At 47.9% G+C, this 19,214-nt stretch overlaps 1 protein-coding gene across 6 annotated transcripts; it reads left to right on the top strand.

Annotated features, from left to right (window-relative positions):
- Window positions 1-245: 245 nt before the first annotated feature.
- On the top strand, window positions 246-12,683 carry LOC128346523 (uncharacterized). 6 transcript variants are annotated; one of them, XR_008317015.1, is made up of 8 exons: window positions 246-794; window positions 8,452-9,274; window positions 9,519-9,570; window positions 9,850-10,197; window positions 10,473-10,784; window positions 11,417-11,521; window positions 11,918-11,990; window positions 12,396-12,683. XR_008317015.1 is itself a non-coding variant. In XM_053299955.1 (7 exons), the coding sequence occupies exons 4-7, from the start codon at window positions 10,635-10,637 to the stop codon at window positions 12,500-12,502; spliced, it is 435 nt and encodes a 144-aa protein (XP_053155930.1). In that variant the 5' UTR covers window positions 246-794; window positions 8,452-8,538; window positions 9,519-10,197; window positions 10,473-10,634; the 3' UTR covers window positions 12,503-12,683. The 6 variants fall into 6 exon arrangements, 5 of the variants coding, with proteins under 5 accessions (XP_053155930.1, XP_053155929.1, XP_053155927.1 ...); XM_053299955.1 differs by having other exon boundaries at window positions 8,452-8,538; window positions 9,519-10,197; XM_053299954.1 differs by having other exon boundaries at window positions 8,452-8,538; window positions 9,049-10,197.
- Window positions 12,684-19,214: the final 6,531 nt, after the last annotated feature.

Here is a 19,214-nt window from a genome sequence, read left to right as displayed (position 1 = left end):
TTGGTGAAGTACACTTGGATAGGAAAGCCTAACCCTAATCTAAAGGCCAACATGATGAATAGGTAAGGAGGGAGACAGATGTTTCCATCGGTTCTCTAAGAGGAAAGGAAGGATTGAGTCTCATCAGCACAGGAAGTGCGGAAGAGTCAGATCAGGGCTCATAGAGTAGAGGCAGCTAGAAGAGTTGAGGGAGACCCCCACTCACGACCTCTACTCCCAATGCCCCTAGTGGTCATCATTAGGATAGTTGGTGCAAGAGGTCGATGCACTGGAACTCCATCTCCAACAATTGTGACTGTGTGATTGGAAAGGCTGGTGCTACACAACCAAACGAAAGCCCCCTCCTCTCTCTGGATGAGCTGTTAGGGCACCCTTTGCCTCTTCCCAGGAATCTTGCTGGCCAGCTAATTGCTCAGCTAGGGAGGCATCTGCAGTCAGTGACATCTAGGACAATGAGGACTAGTCATCCTGAAGAGGTGATAACGCACAATGCAGCATTACAGTGTAAGGACTGGAGGGAGGACTAGGCCTCGCTTAGAGCCAAATCAAAGGGACCAGATCAGAGGACTGGGCGGGATTCCTGGCTCCACCCCCAGCAGAAGCTCTGGTCTCCTGGTGAGTCTGTCCCAGGAGGAGGAGGAGGAGGAGGACCCCGAGGAAGAAGCAGGCTGAGAGCTGCTGGGGAGCTGGGAAGAAGGCCGCAGCCTGGGAGGAAGAAGGACCAGGACATCCGTGCAAGGCCTCCGGAGGGAAGTGGTTCTTCTGTACGGATCGCTGGGGATCTGCATTGCCAGGTTACTGAGACCTCTCTCTGGTCATCTCTTTGATGAAAAGTCCTTGCTGCACCGCTTTTCCTTGGAATCCGAAATGAAATCCTGGCTGCTCTGGGTCTGCCTTCGGCACCTGCCTTTGGAGGCCGAGGACTGCTCAGCCCTTGGGGGAGGGTTTGGCCCCTTAATCCCCCACCCCCAGGCACCGGATATGGGGAGCGTGTTTCCCCACATCAAAATAATAAAGTGGATGGTGGCAGCAGCCTCCTGGGAACCCCTTCCGGACAAGGATCCCACCCCAGTGAGGGAACTCCTCCCCGCTCCCCCTGGGCCTCTGGCAGGAGTCCTGACACACACCCAGGAGGAAAGGGATCTGGCTTGGAAAGACCGGCTTCTTCCTGCCTGAGGGGTGGTGAGTCCTCCTTGCTGCCTCTCTCTGTGGGGACCAGCCAGAACTGTGGGCAGCGAATGCCTTGTGCTGAATCCGTGTTTCCATCCTGGTATGTTTTAAAGGGTTTCTTAGGGGGGTGGGGACAAACCATCCATCCCAGAGGGAGATAACTAGGAGGAGGATGGAAGGCACAGACAAGACCGGAGATCGGAAGTCTCCGTGAAGCCCGAGCTGTCCATTGATTGAAGTTACCACATCTCGACTTCTGCGAGACCTTTAGACTAACACTAGTGTCATCCCAATCTTGATTCTGAGATTGCCCTGGATGGACAAATGTTTCCAGGAGTCCAGATCTGCAGGGCTTGTGCCACCCCCACCCCTCATAGCCCACCAGGAGTGTAATGAAACTCCCTGGTTCTGCTTACTTCCCAGCACCGCAAAGACAGGGGAGTTGCTGAGCATCCATCAAGGCCCTTTCCATGCCTGGTGGGTCAGCAGCGGTGCAGCCACCTCCTTGACGAGAGCTGCTTTCTGTCGGTTTGGTTGACCTTTGGGGGGCTTCATCAAAAGGGAAGGTGGATTCTTCATTGCTTCCTGTGTTTGAAGCGGTGTCTGTGGTTAGGTTTGCCCTCACAACAAGCCTGTGAGGTAGGTTAGGCTGAGAAATGAGTGACTGGCCCAGAGTCACCCAATGAGCTTCATGGCTGAACAGGGATTTGAACTCGGGGCTCCCCAGTCCTAGTCCAACTCTACACCACACTGGCTCCAGTGTGGACAGCTATCGGATGCAGAAGTTGGCCATTCCTTCTCCTTGTCGCCTATGTGAGGAGGTGTGTCAAGCTGCACCTTTTCAGTCACTTCCCCATTGCAGACTTCTTGTTAGTCTTGTACTGCACTGTCTCAACACTCGGGCCCAGTTTGTATGTTTCTGGAAGAGTGTGCTTGTCTGTGGCTGGATCCCATACCGCTCAAGGAAGGGATATACAGGCGGACCTCAGTATCCGGGTGGGTTCCATTCTCCGCTACAACCGCCTATTCCGAAACGGCATATACCAAGGCATTAAGTCAATGAAGAAATCGCTGGGGAAATGGCCACAGAACGTTTAAAAGAGTGAAACAAAGCACCCTACTGTGCTCTGTGGGCACCCAGCTAGCCACCCACCCACCCCCGTCTTAGTCCTTTCCATTATTCAGCCAATTTTTTTGCAGAAAATAGTGTTTTTAAAAACTTAATGAGCTCCCTTTTACAAAACGGCATCTGGAAATATTTTTGGAGGATATTTTCGGGCATCTCCATACCGTGGATACACAGAAATTAACCATTTCTTTTCCATGTAAGCCGGGGTCGGTTGTCAATTGCCCGACCACGGATATGCTAAACCACAGATATAGGATCCATGGATAACTGGGTTTGAATTCAACCTTAGGACAACTTCAGCCATGCCCTTTCAATTCCACAATGCTCCCATGATCTTTGTAAAGAAGATCCAAAGCAGGCCCAGGGAATGAATGAAGGGGTTTCCTTTCATATCACCATCTCTGGAAGGGCTAAAACGGGTTCTGCTTTACAGGCAAGCCCTGTTCTCCATGGATCCTCCTACTTATAATGGCCAGGAGGCACGTTGGTGCTGGCCCTTTCTGGTCCTCTTCATGTAACCTCACTTAGCGACTTGGACAACTACGAAGCAAGAGAGTGTGAAGGGGGAGAAAAATGACACAGCACCGACAAAATGAAAGTGGAAAGCAGGGTGGGGAGAATTCCCCAGGTGCTGGTAGATTTTTCTCAATGTTGTTATTGGTATATTTTCACAAAATAGTTTTGGTGTTGCCTGTGTGCTAACAACAACAAAACCAGCTCACTGACTTCTAGCAGAGGTTTTTACTTTTTAATGGCATATTAGATAGATAGATAGATAGATAGATAGATAGATAGATAGATAGATAGATACTGTAGATAGACAGATATTTTATTCACGACCCATGGTCAGCTTATAAAACAACTAAAAATGGGAGAATAAATAAATCCTACAAAAGATTAACAGTTGCTAGAAAATAATAAAACATCGGTCACATACAGTACCAATCAAAGACTTAACTAGCAATTGCTAACAAGAAATAGAAATAGAAACTAAAACTTCAGGAAGAACATACACATGAAATAAAAAACTGAGGTAACCACACAGCATTAGAGCAACACTTCGCGACCTTATATGTAATAGATGGAGATTGATCTGTCCAAAGATAAGAGACACAAAAGTCTTCTAAGCATCCTGGAGAGGGTGCCAGACAAGGAGATATCAGGGAGGGTCTTAACTCTCTGTAAAACAGACAAGGGGGGAGGAATACATGTTGGATGGTTTCAATCTGCCTATAACCACAAGGGCAGATTCTATCTTCCCTAGGTATACTCTTTATTCTCCCCACATGCACAACCGACAGGAGCAGGTCATACCTTGCTCTAAAGCAGGGCTGGGGAACCTTGGCCCTCCAGCTGTTTTTGATCTGGGATCGTGGAAAACTCGTGTTGCTTTTCATTATCCAGGATTCTCTGCTTCAGAGTCTGTAGAGCTTGATTATGGCTCAACAAAACCAGATAATCCATGGAGAATCCCAATGAAAGAATTTTAGCATGGATTGCCTGGGCCCAAGAAGATTGAAAACTATCAACCCAAATGGCCAAAATCCATCCTTGAGGAGAGAAGTTTATCCTAAGCCAAAATGCTAGGATCAACATCCAAGCTCTAGCCTCAATTCTCAGAATACCCAGATCAAATCTCAACATCACAGAATGAGCACATCTTGGTGCTCTTAGTATTGTCCTAAGAAATTGATTTTGCACAGCCTCCAGGGGTTTATAAGAAGGATAGGGGCCCTACTGTGCGCCATACAGTGACTGACTCCTTGCTTTGTTCTCCCTAGCTTCTCCAAGATAGGGCTGAGAGAAATTCCTGCCTGTAGCCTTGGAGAAGCCACTGCCACTCTGTGTAGAAAATACTGAGCTAGATGGACTAATAGTCTGACTCAGTATATGGCAGCTTCCTAGGTTCCTAAGAGGACAGCATCCAACAGGGATGGTATCCTAATGGAGAATTACACAGAGAAAGCAAGAGTGTGTTGGTGTGTTGAAGAATTTGTGGCTTTGGAGATTACAAACTTGGTTCAGGGGTGTCCAGCATCTGCCACATTCTTCTCCAAATCTAACCTAAGAGAGGTAGGCTGCAGCATTGACTGCTAGGTGCCATCCACCAAAGTGAGAAGCACAGAGACTTGCATCGACCAGCATGCCTACCAGGCGGAGGAGAAAGGTGTGTGGGTCTGCTGGCCCTCCCCTCCGCTCTGCTCTTTGGCAACACAGGCTTGCGCGTGGGCTTCTTGTATGTTACTGCGGATGACACTTGCACAAAACCATTCATGATCTTCTCTTTCGTCTCCCTGACGCACCTCAAGGCTGTCAGACAGATCAAGGAGAGGGACAGTACACACTTCTTTGCTTGTAACAACAGTTTCTAACTGAAGTTGAGGATTCCAATAGAAAAGGCTCTCTTCTAATGTGTTCCTTGGGATTCTCACTACTGAGTTTTGCATGGTGTCAAGACATGCTGCTCTCTGCTGGATTGACACCTCTTCCTGATCCGTCTGTTGTTTCTCATGTGGTACAAACGTGGTCACATCTTCAAGAGAAGTGTAGTTTTGTATTCCACAGCAGAGCAAATAATAGCAACTTCCTTACAGTACGTTCAATTGCAGACCTAATTCAAAAGGAGCATGGAAGTCTCCTGAGCAGAGACAAATGAAGAGGTTTATCTCTCCCTCCCTCCCTCCCTCCCTCTCGTAATGTCAAATACATCTCATGGACAGCATCAAAACTTCCATATGGCCTAGAAAGCTGGGCTTTGGAATATGTTGAAGACAATCTAACTAGCAGAAAAAACCAACAGTAGGATGTTGGTGCACGTGTTCCCAGGGTCAGTGCCAGACTCTTTTGCGCCCTAGGCAAACACATTGACACTCTACACTCTGCGCCCCCCTGAGGTCTGAGGTCTGCACTCTGCTGCCTAGTTGGCCTAACGGTAGCACCGGGCCTGCTTGTTCCTCACAAGGGGGACACAGAACTGTAAGGCACTTGCATCTAGACCTGAAACTTGCTGAAGGTGCCTCCGATTAGAACACTCTTTGAAAGTGAAGATCCTTTTGACATGTAATCCTGAACCTGAGACAAGGAAACCCTCCAACAGAGGCCAGGCTGCTTGCTTCTTGCCAGTGATGATGAGAACTTGCTGCATCTCTCTGTGTGAACTAGCCAAAGGTATGAGCAGGGACTGACTGATGTTGAATACATGTTGTGAAGGAGATGCCGACTGCTTTGGCTGCTAGCCCAACCAGAGTGGTCTCGCTTGGAGATGGGTCTCACCATGCCCTCAATCCCCCTTAGCAATGCCAGTCTCCAGTTGTGATGGTGGGGTCCCTGAAGGAACCAGCAGCCTCACCACCCACGGGCCGGTGAGCATGGTGGCAGCCTGGTGTGGGATCACTTCCAGTTCTGCCTTAGTGACCATAGACATGCCGTCTGCACCTACTGAGTAGCAGGTACTGGGTAGTAGTGGGTAGTAGGTACTGTCTGCATCTACATGAGTCAGCAGGGGAAAGGACCCCAAGCGTCTTGGGACGATGATGGTGCTGCTGTACCTGCGACCCCTTTCACCCCCTTTCTCCTGCTGGCAGCAATGGTACTGGCGTGCCCTCGGCTAGCAGCAGCAGCTACTGCTGCTGCTCCCAAGCCTCCAGGATTCGAAGGGCACTTGCAATAGGGGGCTCCCACCACACAGGCCCTGCTAGGGCCCATAGCCAGCCACAATGTACAACCTGGGACACACCCTGGCTACGGGCCCCTGCTGCTCCCATGGCGCTCTTGCGGAGAAGCGCCAAAAGATAGCCGGCCATTTCCACCGGGGTGAAAAGGCGCAGTGCATGCTGAAGGAGAGGCAGCTTGAGCTGGACCTGCCTGAACAGCTGAACCCTCAGGAGGTTCCTACCCAGTGGAACTCTGACCTTCTCCGGGATGGTTTGGTTGGGGGGGTTTCTGCTTCATGCTGTGCCTCAGGAGAGGCAAGGAGGTTTGATTCTGTAATGTCCTTTTTTCTGCACTGAGTGTAATGCTGTTCTCTTGTCATTATAACGACCTGGTTTTGCTGGTTCTCAGATTGACAAAAGCAGTACTTGGCTTCCTTCCTTCCTTCCTTCCTTCCTTCCTTCCTTCCTTCCTTCCTTCCTTCCTTCCTTCCTTGAGTTCTGGTTTGGTAGTCTGTGTGTGAGATGGTGTTGTGGAGAGAAAGGGACAGTGGCAGCTCAGCTCTATGTGTCTGTGTGTAATATTTCTTGGTGATTGCCATGATGAGCTCTCTATCTAGGGTTCCCTTTGAGGACGATCAGGAAGCTACAGTGGGTCCGGAATGCAGCGGCTCGCCTACCCATGGGTGCCAGAAAATATGATGGAGTAACACCTCTCCTGCAGTCATTGCACTGGTTGCCTATTGGCTTCCGAGTTTAATTTAAGGTCCTGGTTCTGACCTTGAAAGCCTTTCAGGGCTTGGCATCTGTCTACCTACAGACCCGCCTCTCCCTTTCCAGTTACATCCCTTCCGGTTAGATCGTCTCAGATGGCCCTTTTGTCGGTCCCTGGTTTCTGAGAGGTTTGGGGCTCTAGGACCCAGGAAAGGGCCTTTTTGGTTGCTTCCCCACTTCTTTGGAACACTCTTCTGGCTTCTGGGGGCACCAGAGCGGGTTGAGCATGATGGGTGCTACCCACCACCCAACCCACAGAACAATTGGGAAATCAGGTGGTTTTTAATGATTTCTTTTTAATTGTGTCAGGGTCATTTCAGTCCATTGCCATACTGAGCCAGATAAAATTACATCTGGTGAGAGCTAGTCTCTCAGTTGGTTTTCTGGGAGGACTAGTCTTCCCATTGGTCAGCCTTTTCCTTCCCACTGTCAGCAAGGTGCCATTCACATTTCCAATGTCTTCTTTGTGGTTTTATTGCTGTATTACAGCCCTGTAACGCCAGCCCCCACCAACAGGCACAGTTACCATCCACATCCCCAGTCAGCTGGTGTGACTCCACAGACCAAGACATGGGTGACAGAGCATTCCTTCCTCCCCAAAGTTTTGCCCAGCAGCCAGGCTAGGTTTTGCCATTTGGTAGCAAGCCGGCTCTCTTACCGATGGATTATTGACTTGTGATGTAACCAATCAATGGTAGCCAGCCTTCATTCCAAAAGACTGTGTCCCACCCCTCTCTGTTTCTTTTTCCATTCCAGGTCTTAAGTCAGGAACCATTGAGTAGAGGGCCTTCCTCCACCCAGCCCAGGACATTCCCAAACACTTGCTGGCTTGCCATGATGCTCTGCTCTAGATGAGCTTCCGTGGGCTGGATCACCAGCCCTCCTCACACGATGAGATCTAAGATTTCTTCCTCCAGTGAAATGAAGCCAGCTCTGCCAATTAATCTAATAGCAGCAGTCCTGCACCTGGCCGTGTCCAGAGTCAACCAGCTGGACCCAGGGACGCAGGGATATTCTTATTGAGCTTTTTTTCTCCTGCGCCACAAACTCCTGCTGCTTCCACTCCCGGGCTACTTGTCCCATTTGAGACCACTTCAGAATCTTTTCTATGTAAGGATGCCACAGTATTGCTTTGTCATAATATGTTCTATGAAGAAGGGAGAATTCAGTGTCAACCGAAAATCTCCTGGTTGGCCCCAACTGGAACCCGAAGCGAAGCCCTGTAGTGGTAACCAGTTCAGAAGATGGCGTTCCATCATTCCATCATTGGTTTCATTCAGAAAGACTGGCATGATGCTTTCTTCTCAAGTCAAGTCCCATGGTTGTCTTTTTCTAGAGTTACATGGCAAGCTAAAGAGTTTGGATATTATTCTGTAGGAAATGTAACTAAACTGGTTCAAGGTGTTTGAACTGGTTACCAAAACACTTTGGAAAGTGAATATTTGACCCCACACTGAACGGGAGAGTTCCAAAAGAATGACCAAGTTAGAAATGGTGTGACTCCCTGCACAGGTGGTTTCTTACTTTTCTGAGATTTAATGTATAAGCTCTTCTTCCAGGTTAATTGTGAGCACCCTTTCCCACTTCCATATGTCCTGGTGGTTTCTTGGCCCAATTGGAATCAAACACAATACCACAATAAACATGAGTGCTTTTTCAATGTTGCATTCTCAAGACCGGTTGTCACTCATATACTCATGTCTGATCTTTTCTCCCCGCCCCCCATAGAACGAGAACATTGAGGCGCTCCAGAGGATGATCAGGGCTTTGCTGGAGGAGGCCCCCTCTGTCTGGAACTTAATCAGCATCTTGAAGGTAAGTGCAATGAAAGCCCTATTCAGACATTCGGTAGTACATGTGTGCAGGTGTCTGAACACTGGTATGTGATTTTGTGTGCATGACTGTAGTTGCATTTGTTTTTAAAGTGAAACTGGGCACGGGCCCCTCACATGCCTGGTCCAGCTAGGAAGTGTCATGCAGTGCCTGAAAACAGGACTGCCTTTTGGTTACACGGTTTCCATTCACCCCTGAGCTCGTTCATGGTTCTTCTCTGCAACTTTGCCAGCTCTAACATAATCTGGCTGAGCTGGGCTGACCAGAACTGCACCCCATATGTCAAAGGTCTCTGCCCCAAAGCGTTGGACCAGCTGTCTCGACCCAATTCCTCAGCCAGAAGGAGGAGGATGCACCATCTGGAAGCCTATTGGGCTACCTGTATTGCTGCCCCTCCTTCTGTTCTGCACTCCTTCCCTGCCCCATTGGCCCCAACTCCTGCCAATGTCTGCTTAAGGGTCGCATTCTCACCTTCTCCCTGCTCTCTTCTAGGTTGCGAAGAGTCTGCCTTTGCTGTAGGCAGATCTTTAAGTCCTCCCCTACCAGTGACTCCGCCAAGGGCAAGCCCCCCAGAGGGAGGTTCTTTAAATGGAAACACCGCATTGAGCCTACTCCAGCACCACCTCCAACTCCCACAGGGGGCTCCCTGGCAGTATCCGGAGTCACCATCGATGAGCAGGTGCCCCTGGTTGGGACTGGGGCCGACTCTTTGGGGAAGGTGAGACAGCTAGTGCTTGGGAACCTGGCAGACTTGTGGGTCTGAATGAAAAGGCCTTTGGTGAGAAGTCGCTTCCCTTGGGGAGATGCTAATCTCTCATTATTCATATGGGCTGGCTGACTTGGGATGTAACCTAGAACTGGTAGCCCGCCTTAATTCCAAGAAAGGGAATCCCCATTTTTAAATTCCAAATGGGAATCAAAGTCCTTAAACCCACTCACCCCCGACTCTTCTTCCCTTCCAGATCTGACTACTGGGATCTGACTACTGGAGTGGAGAAAATGGAAAGAGCTGAGGTAGGGATCCATTCAGAAAAGGGCCTTCCTCCCTAGAGCCCAGGACATTTCTCTGAGAGGCATTTGCCCCATACGGGATCTGAAAGCTCCCACTCTCTGCTCTGATCCCTTTCCCACTTCTGCATTATCCCTGAGAGGCAGAAGCAGAATATTCCATGGAGGGGGTGGGGTCCCCAGAAAGGACCTGAGAGCAGCCCACCAAGTAAGGGTGCCCGCTCCATTTCCAGGAAGGCACGGAGAGTCCTTCATCTCTAACAGCTCAATGCTTCTAATATTCAGGTCATCCTCTGCTGGACTGAATTCTTGACATCCATTATTGACGGTATTAAGGATGCCAAGTCCTGTGAAAGTGAGATGCTGTCGTATGAAAAAGACAAGGCTGTGGATGCCGTACTAGAGAGTGAGATGTGGCAGAGAATGGAAGATGATGACCAAGCACAGGCTCAGTCAAAACCTGACTGCCAAAAGTGTGTGTTTGAGGCTGGTGCTATCCCAATGAAGTCCATGGGTACTGACCAACTCTCTTCTGCTCTTTGATCTCTGCCAGGAAATTATGGAGGACATCAAGAAGCATCCAGACCCTGGGTTTCTCTTGAGCCTCACCATGGACACTCTTACGCAACTCAGGTATGCTTATAGTCCACAGAGAAAGGGCAGTGGCAAACCAGGAAAGATCTGTAACTGGATCTCCCCCTTTTTAAAATATAGCTTTTAATTTGTTAAGTATTAGGGCCTTCTCCAAATCAGGTCCTTCCCAGACCGGGATTGGACCTTTTCAGGGAAAAGAGGAGAACCCATTACAGACCTTGCTGGGTTGCTATGTTCCTCTTCTTTAGAGGAGCTTCCATTGGCTGGATCACCAGTCCTTCTCACACTACAAAATATCATCTTTCTCCCTCCAGCAAAATGAAGCCAGCTCTGCCGTTCAATGTAAAAGCAGCCGTCCTGCACGTGGCGGTGTCCGGGGTGGATCAACTGGACCCAGGGACCCAAGTAAATTCTTCTTGGGCTTTTTTCTCTTGCGAAGAAAACGTGATACCGCTGTCATTGTGAGTGATTTTTCAATGTTGTATTCTCAAGACCGGTTGTGTCTCCTACTCATGACTTATCTTCTCTTTCCCTCCTTGAAGGAGAAAATGGCATCCTTCAAGAAGATGCTCAGGGGGCTGCTGGAGGATGCCCCCTCTATCCAGGACACAATTGGCATCTTGAAGGTAAGTGAAATGGAAGCCCTATTCAGACATCGGGTAGTAGATGTGTGCAGGTGTCTGAACACTGGTATGTGATTTTGTGTGCATGACTGTAGTTGCATTTCTTTTCAAAGTGAACCTGGGCACGGGCCCCTCACAGGTCTGGTACAGAGAGGGAGTGTCAAGCAGTGCCTGTATTCAACATTATGTATGAATTCCGGTCCTTGTGTCCAGATCTGCACCTGTGCACTGTCCACTCATGGTCTGAGTGTGGAACATAAGGTGTGAATGGGGCTTCTGACTTTTGCCTCTCCAACATCCGAACGTGGCCTGACAGAAAGAGGCAGCAGACCCCATTCTCTTAGTTTACTGAAGATATGTCTAGGTCATTTCCCTATTAGAAGTCAACTGGCTGAGAAGACAGAGAAAACATCACTCCCATAAGCAACCTTCAGAAATGTTGAAGATCTTGTCAACTTTATTGGGGGGGGGGGAAGTGTTTATATGGAATTAGATCATCCTTTGATTCCTTTGGGCCAGCAACCAAGGGATCTTCCTGTAGTGGGACAAATTCCTTCCGGGCTTAGCTCTCAGTAGCATGGCAAGGGATGATTTAGGCCAGTGCGATGACTCTGAGCTGCTGTTTCAACCCACAGGAGCTCCACAAGTACATCAACTCGGAGAAGCCCCGGCTGCAGACTCTGGGCCGAGAAGCCTACATTGATGCTCTGGCTCACGTGGCCAGACTGCCCAATGTGGAAGTAAGTACCCTGCTGTGGACATTGCTTCAGCATCCTCTGCTTCATCTTCTGCTTCAGCATCCTCTGTGGGACCCCTTGTCAGGTTCCAGGTTCAGAAGAAGACCTCCCAGTGTTCTTTGGTCACACGGGGGCTGCCGGGCAGCATACTTGCTGGAGAGAGGCTGTTTCCACTGGGGATCACCGAATGCCCCTGGGGACAGCAGCAGGGGCAGGAGGAACAGAAGAGAGCTGGCTCCCCCCAGTGTCTCTTCCAGCTGCCCAGTGCCCAGAAGAGCCACGCTACATCTTTGGGAATCCTCAACTTTGTATCCAACTGGATCATCTTCAATTCTTAGCTGCTTTGGATATGGTGTCACATTGACATGAAAAGTACCATTTCCATCTCTATTTCTGCAGCTGGCCACATGGAAGGTTTTCTTTCGCAAGGCAAAGGAATTGGATCATCATGACATCCAGAGCACCATCAAAGGTAATGCCAATATCCAGGGAATTGGGGAGCTCAAAACTGTCTCCTTGGAATCCCAGAATGGGCCTGAGCGACAAAGGTCATCGTTTGTCCAAAGAGCCCCAGTTTTGCTCTGACCTCTCTGTGGCAGGCCTCCCGAGTGGGCATGTCCCAAACTCCCAACCCCTCTCACAGGGGTAAAAACGGTTCTTGCAGGCAAAGACCTTGCAGCAAAACTGTGAGGTCTCGAAGCCATGCTTGCCTTCCGCTTTGCGAACCCCAAGGCAAAAAGTGACCCATTAGACCCTCCTCCATTTGTTCAACATGTATAAGTCCCTCCTTACCTAGATCAATTAACAACAGAATATTACTTCTTCTCTTCTCTTCTCTTCTCTTCTCTTCTCTTCTCTTCTCTTCTCTTCTCTTCAGATGGCCTTGTCTTCGAGGACTTCCATGAAAAGGAGGATCTTTGTCTGATCGCCCATTTGCTTCCTTTTCTTTTTAATGCTCCTAAAGCTAGGAGAATAGCTGCCTGAAAGTATTATATGTTTTTAAGAATCATACATATCATACATATTACATAATTGATTTTAAGAATGACTTTGAAATGGTTCTGTATTGTATTTTGTATTTCCTTCACCCCTCCCCCCTTTTTTGATCTGTTATGATTTAATTTTTTGTTTGTTTTATCTTAATAAATACTGTTTATTGTTCTTATTCTTATTTGAATTCTTATTCTTACTATTAGTGAAACTGCTATATATCTTGAATTGCTATATATCTTGAATTGAAGAGCCCCTGGTGGCGCAGTGGTAGAAAAAAACAAAAAACTGCCGCCCTGTAACCAGAAGGTTACAAGTTCGATCCTGACCAGGGGCTCAAGGTTGACTCAGCCTTCCATCCTTCCGAGGTCGGTAAAATGAGTACCCAGAATGTTGGGGGGCAATATGCTAAATCATTGTAAACCGCTTAGAGAGCTCTGGCTATAAAACGGTATATAAATGTAAGTGCTATTGCTATTGCTATTGCTATTTCTGCCCAGACATTTACAAAGCAACATAACAGCTGGGGGAAGCACCGTGCCTTGTAGAGGTGCACTAGGCAGAAATTCATCTGGGGCATCTCTAGGAAGTTGATTGGGAAAGCTGCAATTCTGGAATGTCTGCCTAGACACATCCCTCCCCAGCCCAATGTCCAGCTGAGAGATCAAGGCAAAGTGTGGCTACATGGAGCCTCTTTTTGAAAGCCACCATACGCTCCCAGACTGTACAAAGTCTTGACAGCTTCTATGGTGCGGAATTTAACATGGCCACCTTCGCTTGGAATTTCCGTGCTTTTTAGAGTAGAACTGGAAATGGAAAGCATCTCAACTCTCATCTGAAAGAAGAGGTTTTTGGATGACTGGAGAACATTGAAGCCCTATTGAGTTGCTGTATCTAAAACTTTTCTGATCAGATCAGCTTAAAGTTAAAAGACGAGGCCACCTGAAAAGATGACACTACTTCCAAATGACAGTCAGGAGAGCGCTGACGACTATTGCAGAGAACGAAGAAGGACCTAGTTTGGGGCCTTCTTATGTGGACCAGCTCAGTCTTTCTCCTATTCCAGTTGGACTACTGCAAACATTATTACTGTCCCCAAAGGGAAGAACTTTCACAGCTCTTCCTTTTTAATGAAACTCTTACCTTCAGCATCATTGATCTCAACTAGAAATTAAAATGTCTTACTCCCTGAAGCGTATCACACCATCCATAGATGGCAGAAGTAAGATTAAAGCAGCAATCCTAAACATAGCTGCTTGGAAGTAAATCCCTTTGAAATCAATAGGGCTTACGTTGAGTAAGCATACTTCAGTTCAGGGCTGTAAGATCCGAAACATTCCAATTCACAGACTAGCCCAGTGGAGCAGAACTTCTCAATGATTCTATTGACAGGCTTTTGATCTTGCTTGATTTTGGGCTGCGTTGTGTGGAAGCCGATCGAATCGTTTGGAAGTCTTGTATATTATTGCATAAGTCTATATACACTGACGTTATGAAGAGGTTTGTAGAGAAGAGGTTGCAGAGGGGCTCTGTAGTGACAGCAGTGCTGCTGGATGATAGTCTTGACATAGCTTCTTTTATTGTACACACCATTTTCTTGGTGGGATTAATCTGCACCTAACTGGGTGAGTCATGATAGCTGCTGTTTTACCAGTGGGCAGCCAGGATCACAGTGTGACTTGCTCGAGACCACCCGTGAGTTTATGGCTGAGCACAGATGTCAGCCGGGGTCCAGATCAAGACTGCTGCCCCACCCCACCCCCGCCCCATTACATTTATACCCCACTCTTCCTCCCTGAGGGTAGAGTTCTCCATGTTATTCTTGCAACAGCCTTCTGAGGTAGGCTAGGCGGAGAATAGTGACTGGCCCACGGCCACCCAGTGTGTTTCATGGCTGAAAGAGAATCTGAACCCAGGAGAGGTGGCTCAGTCATGCATTATGAGAGGCTGTCTCCACAGGAGCACCAATGGCCATAGGGCTGGATCTGGGGCTTGCTCCTGCTCTCAGTTTACAATCCTGCTGGAGGCTCAGCACTTGATTAGACAAGAGGACATCTGGAACTTGGTGATGCTAGAACGCCCTCTTTATTTCATGCTGAGACATTGAACAGCTGGCAACAGACCTTTATGACCAATTCAGGTTTTCTGTTAGGTGACAACTCCAGAACAGCATTCCTTCCGTGACTGGCACTAGCTTCTCCCTTGTGCTTCTTTTTAGATTGTGAGCTCTTTGGGGGACAGGGGGCCACTTTCTTCTCCTTTTTGTATGTAAACCACTTTGAGAACAGTTGCGTTGAAACATGATATATAAATAAGATAAGTAGTTGTTTACTTCTGTATCCCATTTCTCAACATCCTTCCTTCACAGAGGGGGGAAGCGCCAGTTGGACTTCCAAGGAGACCCTGACCTGGATGAAGCCGGCTCAGTTTTGAACAATATCATGGCTTGAGTTGCCCTCCGAACAACTTGAGTTGCCCCCCGTAACATCACGAGCTTGTGACGATCTCTAAACTGCACAGGCGTGCATCTCAGTTGCTTCAAGACACTCAGTTGCTTCAAGACACCATCCCTCCCCCCTTGCTGCCACCCCTCAGCCACCATTAGAGTCTTTGTTTTGGTTTTTTAATGGAGCTTTGGTGGGGTGGGCCCCCAAAGGAAATTTTGGGGAGCCTCGCATGGGGGTGGGGGCTCGTGGCTGGGCGGTCCGGATGCCCAAATTACCTTGGTGTGACCCTAGAAGGATCTGCTCTGCTGCTAACACCAGACATGGATCTCCTGACCAATGACCCGTTTAACCACTGCCACCAAGTAGACTTGTGTGTTCTAGACTGAATCTACCGCAATGGCCTTCCAACCTTCTGTTGCAAAAGCAAACTTCTTTCAAGGTAGTAAAGCCTATAGGCGTGAGGTGGAGTCCACAGAAGCTATAATTTTCCTTTCGCTATCACAAGAAATCTGACTTTGTAATTAGTTCACTTCAAGTTTGTTTCACACGTTCAGTACAAAACAACAACAACAGCAACTAAAAGAGCAAAAGGAACAGACAAAATGTGGTCAAAACGCATCCAAGATAGATAGATCTCTGTCTTAGCATGTGGTTATGAAATGTCTTGGTTTGATGTCCAGTAACAACATAGCTATGCATCTTATTGATCTTATTAGCAAGGCGGCAAAAGGAAGCTACCCACACCAGTTACAGAGTAGAGTGCAGAGTTGAGTTGTTGCCATTATGTGAAGAACACGCATGGAGATTGTTGTACAATCTAAACGAAAAAGATGTATTGGTGACGTACATTTAGAGAGGAAAAACCTAGTCCTATCTATCAGCTACATAATGAATAGGAAGGGAGAGAGAGATGTTTCCATCTACTCTCTAAGAGGAAAGGAAGAGGACTGACTCTTGACTGGACATACCTGAGGAGTCGAGGCAGGGGCCATCGAGTAGAGGCAAGCAGGGACAGGTAAGGAGACCCTCACTAACTACCTCTACTCCCAATACCCCAAGTGGTCATTAGGAGAGCAGGTGCAAAAGCTCGATGTACTGGAACTCCATCTCCAACTCTAATAGTAGTAGCTTCTTTACAGTAAGTGCAATTTCTGACATAATTCCAAAGGAGCATGGGAGTCTCTTGTGCAGAGTTGAATCTCTCTCTCTCTCTCTCTCTCTCTCTCTCCATCAAAGTTTCATGGTCAGCATCAAAACTTCCATATGATCTAGAAAGCTGGGCTTTGGAACATGTTCATGACCATCTAACTAGCCTGGGACGAGTTTACCCTTTAGCAGAGGCCTGTACAGAGCAAGCCAGGCTGCACATGGGACATCTCAAGCTGTTTGATGTGGCTTGTCATGCACAGAAATCACGCTTGATGTGGAAGAGGGGAGTGGACTTCAATGTTCTAATCAAAGAGCTGCATCTGAGTTGGCACAATACAAGCGCCAGTTGCTATTCTCTTAGAATGAGCCAGCCCTGTTGGTATCCCAGGTATATTTTGGTGTACTTAAGCTTTGTCCATATATGGCAAAGCTTTTCTGCAAGCAAACCAGACTGTGAAAAGTCAGAACAGATATTGGTGGTCAACAGGGAGCTGATGCTGAAAATGGCCTCCAAGGATCTGATCTCCATCTTGTTGCTAATACTTAGAAGCATTGTGTACAACATGACAATTGAACTGGGATTCTCCATGTCTCCTTCGAATGGGCTTGTGGAGATTTACAATGTGGTTGCTGCATTGTAATTTCACCGAGTACACATGCACAAACCCAGTGAAGGTCATTCACTTCAAGGAGGCTGTTGTTGGGCTTTGTGATTATTTAGCAAAGCACCAAGGAAGCTACCAGGCATTGGAGAAGATCCTTTATCTTCTGCTTCTGGTGGAGAAGGAATGCCCCTTCTGGTTGTGGTACAGATTCTTTGGGTTCACGGTCTGGCTCTTGCATCGTGAGACATCTTGCCTCTTTCACCTGGCTCTCTGGCACAAGTTCTGGCACATCATCCCTAGTTGGCCCTTGTCTCTCATCAAAAGACACCACATTGCAGATCCTGACCTCTCCATTTGTAGGATCAAGGGTTCTCTATCCCTTTTGGCAATGCAAATATCTAACCAACACTCCCAGTTCACAGTTGCGATTGAGTTTGGTTCTCCTGGCCTTTGGGACGTATGCATAAGCTTTCTATCCAAACATTTTGACATGCTTTAGAGAGGGTTTGTGCCCAAGCCATCTTTCAGACGGTGTCTTGTCTATTGCTTTGGCTGGCAATCTGAGTGGCAAGGACTTAAGAACACATGGGAAGCTGCCATCTCCTGAGTCAGACCATAGGTCCATCTAGCTCAGTATTGTCTGCACAGACTGGCAGCGGCTTCTCCAAGGTTGGGAGAAGGTTGGGGTCCACCCTGGTTGCATATGAATGGGAGGCTAGCACTGTAAGAGATTCCCCTTCGGGGATGGAACTGCTCTGGGAAGAGCAGAAGGTTCCAAGTCCCCTCCCTGGCTTCTCCAAGATAGGACTGAGAGAGATTCCTGCCTGCAACCTTGGAGAAGTCGCTGCCAGTCTGTGTAGACAATACTGAGCTAGATGGACCAATGGTCTGACTCAGGAGATGGCAGCTTCCTATGTTTCTATGACATCAAAATGTATTAGCTCCAAAGGACACTGTGACTCTGTCTGTGCAGAAAAGCTGGGTCTCACCCCTTGATTAAGTAAGCAACACTGACCCCTTGTGGCAGCTTCTCTGCATGACTCCACTTTAAAGTCCTTCCTAAAGCCATTTCTCCCAAGCTCATTTATCACATGGATTTGCCTATGTGCTAGTCTTTTCAGCCATATGGTCGAACAGTTCTTGTGTTTGCATGAGGCTGCAAGCCTGGCCTGTTCAGTTACACAGTCCAGTTGAAAAAGCACATCTTTATGCATATAGGCTATATATATTATGCATCAGGAAATCATCCTTCTTAGCTGATGTAGCAAACTTTGTCCTGCAAAGTCACTTTGCAACTTTGATTGACTCCATCTCCCACAGAGGTTAAGTTACTCTCCATATCAGGGACTAAGAGGGCATCTTGGATCAAAATCTTTTCCATTTCCCCATCCAGTTGCTTACTAGACAGTTCAGCAGTTGCTCTCCTGGATGAATAACTATTGTTCCCATCAGCAAACCAAACAGCAACTTTGTCATTTTTGTCTACATCTATCAACAGTTGAGGGGAATTCAGGATGTCTGGCGTAGCGCCAGAATCAATAACAAAACTATTCCTCTCATTCCTGGTTGCTACATTGAAAGACTTCGCTCTCTCTCTCTCTCTCTCTCTCTCTCTCTCTCTCTCTCTCTCTCTCTCTCTCTCTCTCTCTCTTTACCGTTCTTTCAATCCAACCTGCTGTTTGCTTCTCTGTCTGTGAGAAACGGGTATCCTCCTTTCTATTGTGTAGACAGACTGTCAGTCATCTCTGGAGCTATGCTGATCAGGTTTTCCTCCTCTAGGTTTCTTTCTGCAGTTGCCGCCTTTAGGATCTGGGCAATGAGCGTTCAAGCCTGGAGCATGTGCCTTTCCTGAGAGAAGTCCACCATCAAGTGTGTCATGTTGTCACTCACGTTGGGGTTCAAAGGCAGGCCGGAAGCTGGTGCCGTTGTGACTCTGAAGAGTAGACATCAGGAAACAGACTTCCCCAAGTCTTCAAACGTCATCAGGCAATGGCTGTGCTGTTAAGCATAATATCAGTTGTCAGCTCTACAGCCCTATGAAAGCAATGTAGCTGCAGCGTATAGCAGCGAGAAATGTTGGTATCCAAGCAGTTGTGGAAAGCTAAACAACACTTGAGATTGACCCTCATGTTTGCCCACTTGCCCTTTTTAGGACAGGGTACTCCTTCTACTTGTAAGCCTCATGAGCTGGTGAGGACACAGCCGTTAAGAGTTCAGAAAACTTTTGCTCTCCACCTGAAAGAGACATCCCACTTCTCAGAGAAGTTTAAGGTCACCCCTTCAAACCTGCACATACACTTCACTCAAGCCATTTCCAGACTTCTCTTCCTTGGGTGTGCACCCAAACGGACCAACTCCAGCATCCATGAACTCATTCTTCTACCTGAATATTGGCCCCTCCAGCTATGACTGATGCATTGCCTCCAAGCAGGTTTTGAAGTATGACTCCAGAGGCAGCATGGAGAAGACAAGTGGCTGCCTCTCTGTGGTTGACTGCTGCACTAT

The sequence above is a fragment of the Hemicordylus capensis genome, chromosome 2 (assembly GCF_027244095.1).
Source record: "Hemicordylus capensis ecotype Gifberg chromosome 2, rHemCap1.1.pri, whole genome shotgun sequence".
Taxonomy (NCBI): Eukaryota; Metazoa; Chordata; class Lepidosauria; order Squamata; family Cordylidae; genus Hemicordylus; species Hemicordylus capensis.
This window is presented reverse-complemented; position numbering and strand designations above follow the sequence as displayed.

Coding starts and splice junctions, on each gene's coding strand:
- LOC128346523 (XM_053299955.1), top strand. CDS start 10,635: ATGTTGTATTCTCAAGACCGGTTGTGTCTCCTACTCATGACTTATCTT. Junction 10,785..11,416: donor ACACAATTGGCATCTTGAAG/GTAAGTGAAATG, acceptor TTCAACCCACAG/GAGCTCCACAAGTACATCAA. Junction 11,991..12,395: donor CATCCAGAGCACCATCAAAG/GTAATGCCAATA, acceptor TCTTCTCTTCAG/ATGGCCTTGTCTTCGAGGAC.